Source organism: Tachypleus tridentatus, chromosome 12 (assembly GCF_004210375.1).
Source record: "Tachypleus tridentatus isolate NWPU-2018 chromosome 12, ASM421037v1, whole genome shotgun sequence".
Classification (NCBI taxonomy): Eukaryota; Metazoa; Arthropoda; class Merostomata; order Xiphosura; family Limulidae; genus Tachypleus; species Tachypleus tridentatus.
This window is the reverse complement of record NC_134836.1, coordinates 95,532,000-95,552,706: the sequence shown is the minus strand read 5'-3', so window position 1 is coordinate 95,552,706 and position 20,707 is coordinate 95,532,000. Positions and strand designations below refer to the sequence as shown.

The 20,707-nt window shown below is 31.1% G+C and overlaps 1 protein-coding gene across 1 annotated transcript in view; it reads left to right on the top strand.

Moving 5' to 3' along the window:
- Positions 1-19,072, top strand: part of LOC143234067 (calcium uniporter protein, mitochondrial-like) — a 32,276-nt gene extending 13,204 nt beyond the window's left edge. The window contains 5 exon segments of the mRNA XM_076471110.1: positions 2,586-2,690; positions 4,848-5,008; positions 6,431-6,515; positions 6,518-6,633; positions 9,817-19,072. Coding sequence (XP_076327225.1) covers positions 2,586-2,690; positions 4,848-5,008; positions 6,431-6,515; positions 6,518-6,633; positions 9,817-10,020 — 671 coding nt within the window. The 3' untranslated portion in view covers positions 10,021-19,072.
- The last annotated feature ends 1,635 nt before the right edge of the window (positions 19,073-20,707 follow it).

The following is a 20,707-nucleotide window of genomic DNA, read 5'->3' as shown; positions in this document are numbered from 1 at the left end:
TGGGGAAAAAAAAGGTCTCGTTCACCAGATTGTCTTGTTTCTGGGAAATCTAAAAGGACTAAAACTGAGAATCAGAAATTTAGGAAAAGTATAGTGCAAAATATATGGTCATTGCATCAAAAGTCGGTGACAGTCATGCATTTTGTACAGTTTGTCACATCGATTTTTCTGTGGCGCATGGCAGGATAAACAATTGTTCCAGACATACAAAATCGGCATCTTACCAACAAAAGGCTGAGGCAAAGACAAAAACGATGCAGATAACGACATTTATGAGTAAGAATTCAGAATATGAAACCATAAATGCAGAAGTGATGTTCACGCAATTCGTCATTGCTCATAACTTACCCCTAGCTGTAGCTGAGCATGCAGGACATCTATTCAGAAAAATGTTCTCAGACTCTGATATAGTGAAAACATATGGCTGTGCTAGAACCAAAACTACAGCCATTGTACAAATGTTGAGTTGTGAAGATGACAAAATGATTTCAAGCATACTTACTAACAGTATTTACAGTTTAACCACAGATGGATCCACAGACATGGATGACTCAAAACTGTATCCAGTGGTTGTATGATATCTTGACCCTTTGCTTGGAAAAATTGTTTGTTTTCTTTTGACAATGGTGGAATGGAAAGAAGCTTCAACAGGAGAATAATTTCAAGCTTTTGGACCATGAACTGACAAATAGGAAAATTCCATGGGAAAACTGTTTTAGTTTTCCTTCAGACAATGCCTCAGTCATGTCTGGTATAGGTAAACATGTGATGGGATACATCTCAAGACAACAGCCTAGCATTTACTTCATGGGCTGTCTGTCACCTGATGAATATTGCTGCCCAGAAAGCTTCCAGAGAACTCCCCTGCCCAGTTTCTGATATATTGATAGATATCTACTATTTTCTGGACAGAAGTGCTAGCAGAAAACAACATTTCAAAGAGTTTCAAGGATTGTGTGACAAAGAAACAAGAAAAATTTTACAGCTTGTTAGCACAAGATTGCTATTACTTGGGGTGTGCCTCAACAGAATATTGGACATGTGGAAGCCATTGAAGAAGTATTTTCACTGTGAAAAGGAAAAACTAGATTAAAAAAGGATCTAAACATGCAGCTCAGTCAGGCAGCAAGACTTTAATAGTCATGATATCCTCTCAGCCACACAGGGACACTAGACAACAGTCTCCAAAAGTAGGCAAAGAAACATTTGATATAACATAATATATGTTTAGGCAGTCTGACCTTGAACTAAAGAAGAGACAATCAATGAAAAAAGAGAAGAAAACAAAAGCTAGCAAGGAAGTAACCAAGAAAAGTTGTGCACAGAGCAAGTTAGATAAGTTAACAGTTTTTTTGGACAACAAAATGAACTTGTTATTTTGTCTTTTTCTTCAGTCTGCAATTCCTCTATTTGAGCAAACCAATTTGATATTGCAAAGAAAAGAACCTTGCATACACATTATGCATAGAACTCTGATTACACAAGTTAAAAATATACTTGTCAGATACATCAAGCCAGAATATCTTGAAGGCAACATCACTGAACTTGACTACAACAATGAATCCTCACACAAATCTGATGAGGCAGTTTCTATTGGAAATGCTGCCAAGGAATACATTGTCAACTGTGAAAAGGACCTGGACCTGATCAGCTTCTACACCAGTGTCAAGAAATACTAGATTGCAGCTATGATAAAACATTTCCCTCTAAATGATGAACTTCTGATTCACACAGAGGTTGCTGATCCAAAACTGAAAGTCAGCAAAGATTTCTCTTCTCTACACTTCTTCACACACAGGTATCCTGTCCTTGTCAATACACATGAGCACGACACTATTGACAAGTTGGAAGGGCAATATTTGAACTATCAAATTGATACTTTCTCAGAAACTGTCCTTCAGTTGAATGTTGACAAGTTTTGGGTTCAACTGTCTTCAGTTAAGGATGGAAATGGCAACCAGAAGTATGGCATTCTGTGTAGGGTTATGCTTGGAATTCTTACAATCTTCCATTCTAATGCTGACAGTGAAAGGATATTTAGTTAGTGACTGAAACCAAAAGCAAGTTCAGACCAAACTTGAGCACCTCAGTTTTGAGCAGTATTATAACACACAAGATGTGTATGCAGTCAAATGAACAATGTTGTTATAACTCGCAACCATCCAGAGACATTCTCATGAAACCAAAGGCTACAACAGCCGCAAAACTATTACAATAAGTGTAATAAACATGATATAAACTAGTCCTTACACAAAGGCTTTTTCTGCTTACTCTTTGTGCATGTTCAATGTTTTACCACTATGTTTGTTACTCTGAACTAAATAAAAGGCATAATTTCAAAAGAATTTTTTAAAATTTATTTATTAAATACACAAAACACAATCAAATTAGCAATCTATAGCAGTAATAAATAATAATAGTTATAATAATATAATAATAATAAACAGCTTAGTCATACCTATTATCTGCAAATGATAAAAGGCTCTGTCTTCAATCATTATGCTCAGTCATTTGAAAAAGTTGGCATCTCTGTTGTTGCACAATAAAGTGAAATAAGCTACATTGATGTAAAAACTTAATTTCAGATGGAGTGAGAATAGCAACATCTACAAATATAGAAACTCTTATGCAGGAAGACTTTATACTGACCATAAATGATTATGTGTATCATGTCAGTCCTCCACCATTAGGTAAGTATAGTGTGGAACCCCAGCTCCCATGTAAGAAATTATCTGTTGGTTGTGCTTTACTGTGGTTATTATATTAACATGTTTTGCAAAGTTTTCTACATTAAATTTGGAAATGCCAACTAAATGTACGAGGTCTGTTCAAAAAATACAGGGACTGTTTGAATTGCGCGTCTCCAGTTGGTTCCAGGGGAATCCGCTTGGTGTTTCTAGGTTCGCACAGATCAGCTGATTATGACGCCATTTCCCTATTGCTGATAGCTTCATTTGTGTATTAGCTACGCGGTTTTAAGTGAAGTGCGATTTTTTTCGTTTAGCGGATTTCAGAATGAATGACCTGAAGGAGCAACGACTTGCTGTGATATTTGGTGTTAAACTTGGACAATCTGCGACTGAAACTTTTGCTATGCTTAACACGGCTTATGGTGATATTGCTATGAAGCATACGGCATGTTTCAAGTGGTATGAATCTTTTAAGGATGGGCAACAGTCCATTGAAGATGATGAGTGTCCTGGACGTCCTTCCACGTCAACTGACGACCTACACGTCGACAAAATCAACACCCTGGTGCGGGCAAATCGACGTCTGACTGTCAGGGAGCTTGCTGAAGAGTGTGGGATATCAGTTGGATCTTGTTATGAGATTTTGACCGAAAAATTGAAGATGCACCTCGTTGCTGCGAAATTTGTGCCCCAGAACTCGTGAGTTTTTGGCCAAACACTCAATCACTGTTCTTCCCCACCCCCTACTCACCTGACCTTGCTCCTTGCGATTTTTTCTTGTTCCCCAAACTCAAAAGACCCTTGAAAGGAAGAAGATTTGAGACGATTCCCGAGATTAAGGCAAATGCGACGAAGGAACTGGAGGACATTACAAAAGAAGCGTACCAGGACTGTTTCAACAAGTGGAAACACCGTTGGGATAAGTGTGTGAGTTGGGGAGGAGAGTACTTTGAAGGGGTCACAGAGCTGTAACTTCTAAATAAAAATAAAGTACATTTTGTTTTATGACGTCAGTCCGCATATTTTTTGAACAGCCTTCGTTGGTATAATAATAATAATAAATTTCAACAAAAGTCAGATGACAGAATTTTGTGTGTGCGTATGTCTTTTTGGTAGTTGTGCTGATGCAGTGTTCATTTTAAGGAATATGAAAAAAACATAGGTTTGTTACATTTTACAGAGCTGGTAATACCTTATCAAAGTTAATTCTTATCAGTTTATGCAGGATTATAGTTATGTTGGAATTAGAATATTTGGTAAATTACAATTTGATTGGAAGCTTATTTGCTAAAGGACTGTTTTTAAGTAATTATTTTGATTTGTTTATTTCCTTTCTCTACTGTGCTTGAAAAGAGAGCCATAGAATGGCACACATGTTGGAATATTAGTATTGTTAAGTGTGTTCTTTCTTATAAACTCTGTAAATATTATCCAAATCTCTGGGAAGACATTATCTAACTAAACCAGTGTTTCCCAACCAAAAAGCTACTGCACCCTAATAGATTTTTTTAATATTTTACTTTATCCAGTAACATTAGTTGTAAGGATTTTCATATTTTGAAAGAGAAAATATGAGAAGTTGGCATGGCAAGAGGGATATGATTTTCTATTTAATTGCTCTTTAGAGTCAGACAACTAAGATTGAGGGATATAACAGTTTTGTCTCACTTGATTGGTGCCAACACTGGAAAGAGTAAATTACATTAAATGTTGTATTCCTCAGAGGGGTGGTAAATAAATTTGAGAAAGAGGAAATACCCAGGAAACAAATATGACTATTTTCACACTAGGAGAGATTGAGGTTGTTTTAACTTTAACTTATATTAAGTTTAATTTTTATATTTTGATGTCAAGTTTATTTATATACCATGGTAATTGAGTAGTTTAATTAACTAGAATGTTGTAAGTGCACTTAGACCCACATGTCACAAAAGAGTTAAGGTTAGTTGTTGGTGGCAGATAAAAATGGTAAGTTAATTTATCAACTTTTTTTTTAGTTTTGGTAAAATTCATATAACATTTCACACTTGATCAAATAATGATCCATACTCCATAGTTAGGAAATGCTGATAAATATGATAAAAATCACACACACTTTTAAGAAATTTTTATGTCAAATAATGTAAAAATGAAGAGAAGGCCATTTGTGATTTGCAGGTAAACTAACATGTGAAAGAATTCAAGACATATCTGACGTCAAATTTCAAGTAGCAAAACTTTATGAAGTCTTGCATGTTGATGAACACCAAATTCAAGAAGAAAGAAGACTGATCAGCAAACTTGAAGAACTAAAACAGAAACTGGAACCTCTTGAGAAAGTATTTTGTTTTTTAAAAGAAAAATCTGTAAACATGGGATGAGAATTTTTTCTATGATTTTGACATGCATTTTATATAAATTATCCATATTTGGACCAGTAAATAGTCTCAGGTGTTAAATGCATACCAACCCATAATGCTTATAGTCAAAGATATTTAACAAATTATTTTTTTTAAATTTAGATATTTCTGCATATCTCCAAGGAGTCTTGTTTGTGAACAAACAGTTAACTTTATTTTTATTTTGTTTAGACTTTCTCTATCAATCCCAAAGCATTATTTTTAGTTTCTAAAATGCTATTCTATCTTAAGAATACAGTGAAATAATCTTTGTTTTTATTCTCACTTTCCTTCTTTATTTGGCAGTTTATTTTACAAGTCTTTGTTCACCATTTTATGTTCTAAAAGCATGTGAAGTTAAACTACTAATGAAGCACAAATTTTAAAATAGCTACAGGAAATATTTGAATATTGTTAAAGAGAGTAGAATATAAATTATTTCTGTCAGTGTATAGGTAATGAATTGGGGTGAAAAATAACTTTTGGTTTTATGAAAAAGTGATTAAATGTAACTCCTGGAAAGATGGAATCTGATGGGATTTTTAGATGATTTGGAAATAAACAACAGATCTAGAAAGCTTTTAATAGCTTCCTTAGAAAACCTTCATTTCTGAAAATATTTGTGTGAATTTGGATTTGTTTCAAACCTGTAGAATTTTTTTTCTTTGACAGTACATCAGGTAAACCCCAGGTATGTTTAGAGAGTAAGGTAACCAGTGGCATATATATGTTAATCTTCCAAGTCTGCTCAAATCCTTATTCAAGGTTATGCATAAGTTTAAATTTGGCTACCATTGAGGAAGGGGTCACCTTACACATGCTCACACACACAAAAGATATATATATGTACATATAAATTATTTGCTGTATTAACAGCCATTGTTTTATTATCAATTTTACATTTAAAAAGATTGGATAAACTTTCTTGTTGGTTTTGGATTTAGTTTGTACCAGTGATAACAGTTACAACTCTATGTTATGATTAGCTAGTTCTCCAGACTAACTCATATTTATGTGATGTCAACATCTGTGTGTATATTTTAGTATACTCTTTAAACCATAACCCTTTATTTTCTTGAAGAATAATGAACTACTCCTTTGAAAGTGCTAGGGTTTTGGGTCTTGTTTGAAAACCATTATGTTGGTTTATAATACATGATACAGGTGGCTACCTAAAATTACACCCATCCAGAAATATTGAGAAGACTTGGTTTTATATGTTAAAATATTCTAACTTGAAATAAATTGAGTGTTACTCATTGTTTTGTAGTTATTGTTGAAATTAAAGATCTATTCTGATCAACTTTCAATTACTGTACATCTTATTAGATATATATGTTGTTATTTTTTTTAACATTTCAGAAAAGAATTGAGCTTGAAAGAAAATCACACAGAAGAACATCGTTTCTGAGTTGGACTGGACTGGGCCTCCTAGGAATTCAGTTTGGTGTCTTGCACGGTTAACATGGTGGGAATATTCATGGGATATAATGGAACCAGTTACATACTTTATTACTTATGGAACATCTGTAGCTATGTATGCATATTTTTTATTATCAAGACAGGTATGCTTTATTTATCCACATTATTCAAATGTTGTCGTTTGGATTTTTTCCATCTTCTCTCTAACTCAAAGTTAATGTTTGTTTCATTTTTCTAACCCTGTCATACAGGCAAATTGGGTAAAATTTTGTATTAAGGATAGGATTGCCAAAAATCAATCTTGCATGTTGGTGTGAAAATGATACTACAAGAGAAAGTACTTTTATTTGCTTCATTTTTAATCCAAATGCATCGTTACTGAAACAGTTCACTTTTCTTAGTGCTAATTCATGCCAATTTTATTAATGAGTGGTAATTTGAATGAGCTAGTAATTATGTGCCATATAAAAGGCTGTCTCTGTGGGTGTATGGAATAGCTTGACTCATTGGATAGAAAACTGGGTAGATGGAAGAGAGAAAAGGGTTGTTGTAAGAGAGTTCAGCCAGAATGGATTAATGTCACAAGTGGGTTACTTCAGGGCTCCATCTTAGAACCTTTACTCTTTCTGATTTATATAAATGACATAGAGGAATGAGTGGTATATAAATTACTTATTTCCAGATGATATTAAATTATTTGGTTTTGCTAGCTGTGAAGAAGATGCTGTTGCTTTACAAAAGGATTTACATCATTTAGTGAGTTGGGCAAATAAATGGCAGATGGATTTTAATTATAATAAATGCATGAGAGTTTATGTAGGTCCTCTAATTTGAATTATTATAAGCATAATTTGTATAGAAATAACCTTAGTGGTGTTACTGACAGAAAATGTTGTGTTTAATCGGTCTCTTAAGCTCACATTTCGATTATTGTGTTCAGTGCTAGGATCTTTACCTCAAAGGATACTGAATTTTTCCAAAAGGGCTCAGAGAAGGGCTACTATGATAAAATTTTAGATGGAAATATCATAAAAACAGAAAGTGTTAAAAGTCATCTGAATGAGGTGTTTAAGATCAGTATGGTAACTGATTGATAATGTTTATACATCAACTATGTTCATGTTTAATGGTAAAACAATAGAATAGAAATATAATTTTTGGCAGGGTAGAAGATGTCTTCAACTAAGACAGCTTTATTTTCATACTAGGGTAATTGGTACAAGTTTCTTTCAGATTTAGTAGATGCAGTTGATTTAAGAGAATGCTTTATAAGTATTTGTTTGATAAGGGCTAGTTTTGAGGTTGTTACCAAGGATTAGTTTAATTTAGTGGCTTGGATAGCCTAGAAGGACCAAAGTAAAAGAAAATAAGAAGCATCCCGATTAAAGTGACATCTTGCAGAACGTTTCAAAACTTAGCATCCTTTGTACACGTGTATATAATATATCTGTGGTGTACTACCACATCTAAATGTAAAATGTGGGATTAAAATAATTTTTCTTTTTACATTTTTGTGATATTTCAAGAACCTGGCATAGATTTTTAAAATTCATAAATTGAATAACTTTTTTTTTTAATTTATAACTACTTAATTTGCATGACTCTGTTATATTACTTTAAGTATTGGACAAGCACAACTTGACAAAATGAGGGGTGTTTTTTGCAACTAGTTCTTATTTTAATTGAGAATGGGGGCCCATTTTTCATTTTTATTAGTGTAAAATTTATTACTATTTGTCACTCACTAAAATTATTTTCTCAGTTCTGAGATTTGCAAAGAGTGAAATTGCTCATCCCAACTTTTTGGGAAACTCTGAGATTCCCCAAATAAACCCTTCTCCTAAGTTGCTAGGTTCACTAATTTACAAATAATGCCGTAAAAAATTGTCTTGGTCCTGAGTTTTGCACAGAAATGGAACTTTTTACCCAACTTCTTGGGAAACCAGGGTATTTCACCAAAACACTTTTATGGAGATTCCTTGAAAGTACCCTCTAAATTTGTTATTGAGTTGCATCAATCAATAAATAGAATCCTAGTAATTACTGTTTGTAACTTGGTTAAATAAATTAAATTTCATTATAACAGCCTTGTAAATATGGGTGATAGGCTAACGGGTTTGTTAATATAAATGTGAAACCTAGAATTTCTAGAGAAATATACGACTAATTGAAGAAAATTGAGATGCATTCATAATTCAAGAAGTATTTAGGGATATCATTTGACAAAAGCTGTGTGTGTGTATCCATTTATAACTGGTGAACCACTGGACCAATTATCGACAACCTGACATACCCTTAAGGCCACACCTTACTACCCCCTCTAATATGTGACATAGTTGGATTAGTGTTTGAATCTGATCACACTGTATCACACCCTTGGGGTCTCAGTATATTTCCCATGTGTTGAATGGATATGTCAGCCACCAATGTATAAACGTTTATTCATTTCTTGATGTCTTTTTTGTATCCTTCTAAAATAAGTACTATTTTTGTGGATTTTGGTAATGTATGATTATATTTCCTCTTAAAATAATAAATGTATGAATGACATAATTCACTCAAACTCCACTGTTCTATTAACTCCTGATTAATGACTTGTTATATAATTTTCACAACCTGTGAGATCCACATGTTGCATCATGTTGACTAGTTTTTGTATTTTGCACCCATAACGTCACTTAATGTAAAGAACTGAGAAAACAAATTGGGTGAAATTGCTCACTTTGAAAATAAGACAACCTAACAATAATTAATGAAATTAACATCAATATTAAATGGTATTTCTTTCTCAGTGTGTGTGTTTCTTTGACTTGCAAACTATTTGGTGCATAAATAGTTTGATCAAATGTGTTTAAAAAGTCTTAGTTTGAAGTATCATTGTGCAAAAATTTCCAAATTATAATTTTTTTTTCACATCCTGGTAATCTTAACATTCAACTTTAAATTTTAGTTTGTAAATTTTTTACTTTTATTTTTTAAGATAAATGTTTCTTATACTTTTTACTATACTTATTAGAAATGAATAATACTTACATAAAAAGGACTTGAATTACCTCATGGAGCATGAGGTTAATTAAGTAATGCTGGTTATTCATAAGTATATAGAAATACTTGATAGAAATTTAACGTTCAACACATTTAATGATATATATATAAAAAATACTTTCTGAATTACATTGTAATAATAATTTTTAAACACAAGTTACCTTGTATTTGTAAGAGATGAGTGTGAATGTATTGTGATGGTGACTTAACAGTCTCCTTGTTTTAACATTTGTTAAGATTAATAGGGTTTTGTTTTTATTATTTTTATTTTTTACAAATAGGAATACTTGTTTCCTGATGTGAGAGATCGAGAATTTTTATTAAGTTTTTATAAAAAAGCCAGAAAACATGGTTTAGATATGAAAGAATATAATTCTTTACGTGATGCCATATTTGAAAAAGAAGAGGAGTTACGAAGACTTAAAGATCCTCTGCAACTCCATTTACCTGTCAGAGAACTAAATCTGAGACAGCAAAAAATCTGAGTGAATAAACTGAAGCAGTTCTGCAGAATTGTAGTTAAATAAGGACAAAGAAAAATGTACTAGTTATGTAATTAGAGGAAATTTTAAGACTTTGTTAAAGACACATAAAAGTTTAAACTAGTTTTTGAAGAAGAAATCTTTACATACATATTTAAGCTGTTTTCTTCACCTAGTTGAACTGGTATTTTTATTTTAAACACTAGAAGAAAACTGAAGTTTCTAATAATATTGTGAAAGGGATTAAAAATACAGTTATGTCAACAGAATTATTTGGTGTTAGTGTGCTTTTTTTAATGCAGGTTTCTCAAGATTAAGCACTGTACAATTGTTAGCTTACATCAGTAATTTCATGAACATTATGAATTATTCTGAGTTTATTGAAATGTTGAAGGGATATGTTTACATCTTAAGGTAAAATGTTATACAGATTATCTTCTACTGGCATTAGAATATTACAGTAAGAAGAAAATGTGTTGGTAAAAAAAAGATATTTAACCGTTTCTTTTGCTTTGAACAACTTAGTTGCTTATCTAATTGGTTACTGTATTCTGTAAACAGCCTTAAGTTTTTATTCTTTAGATTGAAAATTATGATAATCTTATGAAATGTTTATTCTTATGTAAATTTCAATGGTAAAACTTTATTTTAACATTGTTTTAAAGTGCAAAATATTTTGAAAATATATTTTATTTTTCAGTTGAATGTTCTTTAAGTAGTTCATTTAACCTTCCATTTTGATCTTGCAAGATTTATTGTTAATTTATTTCTGCTGTGTTAATCACTGAAACAGTTTTAGCTTAAGCCTTTTGCATGTCGTAATGGTTTTATAATTTTTAACAAGTTTATGAATTACTAAACAGTTTATATAATCATTATTATGTATTCTTTTACCTTTTTTAACTTGAAGATATATCACTAATATGAAATATTGTTACACATATCTTTAATTCAAAAAGTAACAATTTTCTAAAAGTACTTGATCAAAAACAGATAAGGAGATTACATGTTAAGTGTGTGTTTGTGTTTGTAAATAGGTCACACTATTATTGCAGGCATTATTCATACATGTGAAACAGTTTAAAGCATATTAATAAATGTTGTTTTTATTTCTAATGTGACTCAAACTTGCATTACTGTCTTCTGTGAAGTGCTTTTGTTAACCTTTTTCACCAAAGGTTTCATTGTTTTATAAGAATAATTTTTTGATAATGTGTCATAATTTTCTAATCACTAATGATGATAAACATAGTGAACTAAAGCTTGTAAGGTACCTTTTGCATAATTTATAACCAAACTGATATACATGTTTAAGAATTGTATAGAATACTGTTTTCTCATACCTTTTCTTGTGGCAGTAATTTCCATGTTGAAAATTATCTGAAGTAATTCAATCTATAAGAAAAGTTATTGAAACTTTTATGTTCATGAGGTTTATGAATCTGTTTAACACGTTTTGCCAGTTTGTACATGTAATGATTACTTGTCCAGTATTATTTATTTTTTTTAATCATTTATATGTAACTTACCTATATTACATTACAGGTGGAAACAAATCAACCTGTAAATTTATTAGATGTTACTGTCTGTAAAACAGTCTTTTTTATATCATGGAAGTAAAGATCTTGGAACTATGTCTTGCAATTTATATAAAATGCAAGAAAATCATGGTTATAATAAGAAGTCCTTTAGGGTCTTTCTACCCATTTGAATTGATAAGTTCAATGGCAAACATCAAGTCGAATTGTTTAAAAAGAACGTAGATTTTGTTCACTAAAAAAGAAAAAAAATTGGTATCTGCAGATTTGATGTTCATCTTTAAAATTCAGATACTTAAAACAGAACGTTATGTCATATACATTTTACTTGTTTTCACACTAGTTCCATTTAATAATGTAAGTGCCAATGGCAAGCTTTAAGTATGAACATAATGGAACTGATCCTTCTATGTTATTTAGTTAGGTGCTTCATGTAATATATCACATTTTTAACTTCCTGCATTATTAAATGATGTTGGTAGTTGTTTGCAACAAGCAAGCATACTTCACTGAAAGGAAAACAGAGCCCTACAACAATCTTAAACTTTGCAAAATTCCCAGGGTAGCATAGTGTAATATCACAGGTGGTCTTGAGATTTCCTTGTGCAAGGAAAAAATAACTCCAAACTTGCAAGTGTAAATACGAAAGCAAGACTGGAAACCAACACCTTCGATTTTCATTTGCTGGAAACACTTCCATGATAACGATTATAAAGCTTCAAGTATATGTGGTTTGTAAGTTACCTTTGAACATGTTTAGATTTTATTAATTTGTTGTTTTTTTTTCAGTAGAGAATTCATGTCACTTCATTATATATAATGGCATTAGTAAACTAAATTATAAAAGTGTAATCTACATCACTGAAACTTTATGGTTAAATAAGTTCTTCATTAATAGATATCTCACTTCGGCCTATTGTCATTTTATTTTCTCTTTTTAGGTATATGTGTGTGTTTGTACTTTTCCATTTATTAGTTACTCTACCTATAAAGCAAAGTAGTTTTGTATTCAGTGTAGTTGTTGCCCTGAAATCGGGGAATCGGTAGAGAAAAATAAACCACTTAAATTATTTGTAAATACGTGAAATTAATAAGTAACAACTTAAAAAAAAAATTGTTTTCTAAAGTACATTTGAAGAAGTGACTTTTCATAGTATTGAAACATTATTTGGTATGCCATTTTTTTTACTGCTACCATGTATTTTTTGTTTCTGAATTCATAGATGTAAATAAAGAATGCTTTAATTTTTAAATTGGCAAGTGTACCTGACATTATATATAATTTTGAACTGAGGACTTACATATTTCTTGTTCCTTTAACTTTTTGTCTTTCCATATACATCCATTTATTATAATTTTCTGGGTGTTTATGCTCACTGTAGGTGCATATTTCTTTAAAAAATTATAAAAGTGATATTTCATACATAGTCTTTAGAGCAAGTGATTTACTTAAGTAAGCAAAGAAAAATGTAGAATATATCTAGTAGTTGAACCTCACATCAGTTTTGCCTCTCCTCATATAACAACCCTGCCATTCCAGGCACCATTCTAATAACCCTTGTCTGAATCACTTCAAACAATTCAGTGTGCTTCCTAAGGACCTGTACAATGAAGTTATAACCTCTTTAGACTTGTGTTCTATATTTCTGTAGATGCAACCTAAAATTCTAGTTGCCCTACCACTAGCAACTTTATACATGTACTTATAATTCAAATTATGATAACCCCCATGCATTATCTTACATTTACATGTATTATAATTAAAACCCATCTACCATTTATTTTCCCAAATCATTAAGATCTAAATCATTTTATAAATTAGCAACATTCTCTTCACAACTAGTAACACCAAAGACCTTAATTTCATCAGCAAATTTAAGCATTGTATTGACTATTTCTTCATCTATGTCATTGATGTAAATAAAAAAAACCAAAAGATCCTGAGACTGAGCCCTAAAGTTTCCCAGTTGTAACAACAATCCAGTTTGATTGAATTCCATTTATAATAACACTCTGCTTTTTACTATCCAGTTTGCTAACTTATCCCCCACATTTATCAAAATATTTTTTTATACAAGCCTTTTATGTTGCACCTTTTTATAAAATGCTTTCTGAAAATCCAAATATACCAAAATTTGTACAGCAAAAGTTTCTCTTAGTGAAACAACATTACTATCCAATAAAATTCCAAACTTTGTTACATGACTTTTGCAAAACATCTTGTCACAGAGTATTCACCACTTTTTCTAAAACTACTGCAAGAATAATGGATCCATAATTTCTGGGACATTTTTACCACCTTCCTTTAAAGATGAGTGAGATTAGAAAACTTCCAATCCTCTGGTACCTGCCCACTGTTCAAGGACTGACAAAACAAAATAGCAAGTGGCTCACATACTCAATCTTTAATCTCATTCAAAACCCTTGGGGATGTTATTATCTGGCCTAGAAGACCTATTCTTTAAGCTTTACAGTTTTTTCTTAACCAGAATTAATACAGTCATCATGTTTGATCTCATTTCCATTTATATTGGCTGTTCAAGATTTGGAATACTATTTATATCCTTATTAGTAAAAGCAAAAAAAAAAAGTAAAATTTAATAACCCTGTCATCTCATAATCATCAGATACTAGGTTTCCTGTATCATCTCTCAATGATCCTACTCCCATTATAACATTTTGTTTACCTTGTATTTAAGGAAATCCCTATCGTTAATTTTTACATTTTCAAACTTCTCTCATACATCCTTTCTTATTCTTCTAAATCTCCTGTTGTGCCAGTCAATTCAAATTTCTTAAATTTGCAATTCTTTTTTTTAATTTTATCTCTTAAATTTTTGGTGAGATAGCCTGTTTTTTACTTGCATCTACTGTTTCTTTCTGTGAGGAATATGTTTACCTTGAATATTCAAATTTATAGCCAAAATATCATTATTGCATATGGAAATAAGAAATAGAATATTGAACCTAATAGAATAATGATCACTTCTACCCACATATTCCCTAATTTCCATCCTCTCAGTCATTTCTATATTTGAAGTTAACAAATCGAAAATAACTTCATTGTTTCCAGTAGGTTACTCAACTAATTGGTGAAAAAATTGCCCATAATTTTGAATTTAACAGTTGAAATATTAATCTCAGTGTAAAGTTTTTTGCTATTTTCACCAGTGCTATTTGGTGGTCTGCAACAAATTTCCACTCAAAGCTTTTTACTTTTATATCAACTAATAGGAATTCAAATGAATGTAAGGTCCTTGCTATTATTTTTGATATTCTTATGGGTAAACTACATGGGAATACAATTTTAGGGTGGCAAAAATCTTGGTAATGTCTATCTCCATATTTCTAGGTGTAATAATGGATAACATAGAATGCCTTTAAAAGAAACCAAACAACCAGCTGCACATTGAGCCAAGTTCTCAATATACAAAACTCATTGCTGTCAACTTTGTAGGTACATTTCCATTTTATAGATTTGGCACATAATCACCAGGTTTGTGAAAAATCTTATAACTAAACTGTGTGAATGTGGTTAATTTTAATGTATTGTGTTTGTTCCATGTTTATTTCTTAGAATTACCAACACATTAGCACTGTAAAAAGAAAAACACACTACAGTCTTAAGTTTTCATTCTCTGTATCAATTCCAGTTTTTCAACACTACACACACACACACACACACACACACACTAAGTATCTGGTCTCCAGCTCCCTACTATATCATTTATGTTTGTCAAGCTCTTTCTGTGGATTCAGTTCATTTGAAAGTGGCACCTTACATTTTGCTAGAATGTTATAAACTCATAATTTCTTTGACAAATGTAAATAAACATGGCCATTCCCATGAGAAGTAGCCTCATTCAAAACATGTTTGAAAGTACAGTTGTAGATATTTTTAGAAGATCCATATGATGAAATTAGTAGAAATGGAGAGAATGAGACTTTGAGCCCTTTAGAAGACTTTCAGATTGATTTGGGAAGGGATTTAGATATTACAAGTGGGGAAAGTAATTGAAGTATTGAAATATAAACTTTTGATGGCTGTTGAACTTTCAGAGGCAGAAAGGGAGCTGTATTTGAGTTTTGTAGCAACAGAGGAATGCAGATTTTTGTTCAGGATGAAAAATATGTTCCACAACTCTTTGAACTCTTTCATAGAAATCACTTATTTGAATTAAATACTCAGCATCCTGCTTTGGGACAGCATACAAAGACAAGCTATTTCTCAAGTTATATCAACCCAGTTTTATTTTACTATAAATTCAAATAGATAACTTCTCAACAGAGATATTTATTATAACTAAGAGAAAAAAATACTCCTTACGTGGTTGATGTTTGTCTCAAATGTTTATTATATAAGGAGTTAATTAAACTACCTGAACATCTAGTTACATAACATAGGTATTGCATCCTAGTATGTATTATTTTACTAGTCATGTAGTTTGTAATGGCGTATTTGATAATTCTGGTATGAGAAAAATGTATACAGAGAAACTTTTTTACCACAGACATAAAAGTTGTGAACAATAAAGATATGTGAACGTAACATTTTATTTTTTTCAGATTAGATAAAATGCAAGAATGTATAGTGTTTAATTTGTTTTAAAATTTCAGGAAAAATAGTTTGTTTTAGAGTTTCTTGCAACAGTGTTCTCCTGTTAACATTTTAATAATGCATTGTATGTTAGGTTCCTTTTATTTTTATTTGAGTGTTTCACCATCATACACTTTTGTGAAGCTAGAAAGGCTTTGCTGGGTTCTTGGAAGTTGTGTTATATAATCCAGCTAAGGTAAGAGTTTTCTATTTATTACTTCTAAGCAATAAAAGTTTGAGTTACTAGTAAAACTCCCTTGTAGATATCTTTAGTGTTAATGAGCAGTAGTGTAGTAAAACTGTAGTTGTATAACTATATTTTTATTCTTAACAGTATAGGCTTTATAGTTTATGGTTTTCAAGTTAATTCCAATTGACATTCAATAATCTAATGTAAGATGATTTGATACTTTTTTTTTTTAGAAAAATCCTTCTAAACGTTTATTTTCTACACTGTACTGGAGGCCCGGCAAGGCTAGGTGGTTAAGGCACTTGACTCATCTGATGGTCAAGGGTTCAAATTCCCATCGCACCATACATGCTCACCTAAACATATAACCAGGATTCACAATCCATCAATTTCTAAGTGATGTAACTAATGTATTATGTGTAAATTATATATGCTAACTGAATAACAAAAAATAAGTGTATTCCTCATTGTTTTAAATTAGTTCACATTAGAGGAGTATTTGTTTTCTAAGTATTACTTATTAGGAGTTTTTTGCACAAATGATAGGTTCATGAATAATGGAAAGTTTCATGCTTCCTCCTTTACTTTCATCTTAGGCAAAAATATGAAATAATTTAAATTGCAAAAATGGACAGGAGAGATGGTAACGCATTGTACTGATGCACATGACAAAAATTAAAGGAAAACCTGTTAAAAGGATTCCAAGCATTTTCTGAAAGTTTCTTTCTATGTATCGGCCCACTGGGGTCAAATACTAGTTTTTATTGGAGCCCTTGATGTATTTGTTCTTATTAGTGTATACTGCTTACTTTTGCTATACTTAACAATTATATGGTTTTAACAAATAATATTGCATGTTTATTAATGCCACTCTGACTACAAAAAGTTTGTGTTGCAATCTTACAAAGCAGTTAACATATAAATTGCTTTAAAAATTATTTTACCTCAAATTATTCACTTATCTTTATGAAAGTTCTACATCACTGATTTGGACTTTTTGTCAATGCCCATAATTTGTTTTGTAAACTATTTCTGAGTTCTGTGCCATCACTGTTTTAATTCTACTAACTACTCTTACTCATTGATGCACTATTTAGGAGTAAGACAGCATGATAAGTAGTTTTAAAATTTGGGTTTAGTAACACAAGTTAATTTTTCATTGAAACATTAATTCTGAATACTGAAATTTCATACATTTATGTATTCAATTGTGGCATGTTATCCAAACAGGTGTAAAAAGTTATTAAAGCTGAAAAAGCTCATGTTTTAATTAAAAGTTAGTACATAAAAGAGAAAGTTTCATATACTTATGTATTAACTTTTCAAGTAATACAAACCTGTTAACAACACAATCTAGAAAATGGATGAAATAAGACATTTAATTATATGAAATACAATCAAGCATAACAATATTTAATGAAGTCATTGCCAGACAGTAGTTGACAATTATGATATTTGTATTAGTAAGACATGCTAATATTAAAATCTAATTTTATTACAAAAGAAAGTTGAAAGGCATATGTATTAAGGCATTAAACACTACTTATGTAATAGTTTAAAACTATTGGATACAGTAATTGCTATTGTTTAACACACATTATGTTGCTTAGGTAGATTTGGTATAGAGATTTCTGTTTACAATCTGCTACTTATATTCCTATTCATATCTTTCAAAGTGCAACTGCCAAGTTGTTTCAGTTAAATTTTAACGTGATTTTTTATTACATCTTACTTTTCTAATATTAACCATGTTTTGTTACTGATGTATATGCTCGTAGCCCAAAGATAGATTAACTACACACACTTGTGAGATTTAACTCCTGTCAGTTTTGTAAGAACTGATTTGTCATATGTAATTAAGAATTAAACCCCTTGCTTAAACTTATTCCAAAGTGATTTTAGTCACAAATTATTTAATGCCTGGATATTTTAGGTAAGCAAAAGACATGAGTGATGTACCTTTAAAAGTGTACAAACAAGGAAGGATAATAGACAGTATGTCTTGTATACTCAGACTTTAGGCTATTTGCTTATTTCATTCAATCACTATACAGTCATGAGTTACATCATGCATAAATAGTACCAGATGCCAGTGACTGGCTATGTGAACTATCAACATAGTAAAATAAAAGTTTTTGGTTTTAAACTCATCTGTGATAAAGCTCCTAAATGTATGATGCAGTGTTTGTTCAGTGATACCATCATTCTACATGTGCTAAATACACAGGATGAATGTTCAAAAATTGCTAACTATTTGACCTTGAAGATTCCCACTTGTGTTTAATGTAGATAGGGAAAAAGGAAATTCATACAGCAGTCATATATGTCTAATATTTGAAGCTGGTTTCAGGTAATTGTGTTTATTTTGTATTTTGGTAATGTCTGAGGTTATAACAGTGACCTTGAGTTTATTTGGTCTTTGTTTAATTAATCTATTTTAAAATAATTGCCTATAAATGATTTCCCAAATAATTGACCATGACACTTTCATTGTTAGTAAGCTAAGCCTACTAGTTGCCTACATGACACTTAACCACCTTGAAAATATGTAAAGAAGGGAAAATAAATAACTTTTTCAGTTACATTTGTGCAGTGAGGAGACTGATAAATCCTACAGTGAGTATGACTTGTGATGTTAATTTATGTATTATTTGTTAAAAAACGTTTTGTATATTTGTATGCTTTGTTATATTTCTGTAATTCTATATAGACACAATAAAAGCTGGAAATATACAAGCTAAATTTCATTTATTTGAACAGTTATATTAAACAATTCAAAATAGCTATATATGGGATTATATTACTGATTAGAAAGAAGTTGAATGAATTGTGAAATTTACTGACAAGTGGATTGTAATATAATAAGAGTATTAAGTAACACATACATTTTGAAGTCTTGGCTTTAGCTGTTATTAAAATATTTCAGTTTAAGAGTACCATAAGGTCCTTAACTTTTTATCCATTGAGATATACAGTGTAACTTCAACTCTTAAGAAGATGTATAGAGATGCACTTTTTTAATAACTCCAATAAAACAATTCTAAATACATGTATTGATAAGTGTTTTTGATTGACATGTTACACAGTTCTATAAGATTACTACAAGTAACCTGATAACCCAAGCACTTTCAGAAGGTAGTCCTTCTTCCTGTAGTGGTCACTTGGAAATGGACAAGCAATATCAAGTGAGAAAGTTGACAGTGGATTTATGTGATCTGTGTGATTGCCCACCCTGAGGACTTTTCAACCTCTGACATTTCTTATCATGGTGAAAACTTCTCATAAATATTGTATGATAACAAATAAAACAGTTTTAAAAATTGATGTTTAATAAACACGCATCAATACTGTATTAGTTCTAACAGCTGTAAATTTTCCTGATATCTCTCAATTAATTCAAAATAGTTTCCACATGAGATGATAAAGTTTATATAAACAATTTAGGTAATTTGTTATATGTTTTATGAACAATTATGAATTTTTTAAAATTGCATTTCAGGTTCTTATGTTTATTGTACATTTTCTTCACAACTAACAGTAAAGTCTTTCTCCTGTTAAACATTTACATTGCTATTTCAACTTTTTAGTATTAAGGCTACATATGAAAAGGAATAATTTGCTTTATAATTGACATCTTAGTGGGGTAAACAACTAATTGTTCTCAATCACTTCAGAAAATATGTTATGCACACAGATTTACTGAACTATTGTTTATATGGCCTTACTTTTTAGAGGTAATACAATGCTGTACAAAATTAATTAAAAGAAAAATCTTTGTTCATATTATTAGTATGCAATATATGTGTGTGACAGGGGTATAGAGTTTTTACACCTGATGGGGGGGGTGATTTTTGCAATCACTTATGTGGACTGTTCAATTTGCAAATTGGTAATCTCTGATTACATGAACCTGAAAGTTGTAAACATGTGGTCACAGAATAATCTTGTTCCCATGATACTTGGATGTATACTTAGGCCTAAAGAAGTTACGAGCTATAACTTAGATTGAAAAGCTTAGAAGCACGCCTATATTAAAGATGTACATTTCGGCTTCTGAAAAAGCCTACATCTAGGCCTAATTATGTAATTCGATTGGTAAGAACACAAGAATTACAAAAACAAACACAATTTGTAGACCTGTGATGCAATAAAACAATTCAAAAGACCAAACTGTGGGGGGGGGAGAATTGTATGCACCATACCCCCCACCTAAAATGATGGAGGGATGTATACCCTCCATCCCCACCAGGATCTATGCCCCTGGTGTGTGATCATGAAAATTCTATTTATATGGTATTTTTATTTGAAATATTAACAAGTACTGTAAATATATAATTTTACATACAGTAATACATTTTTTTCATG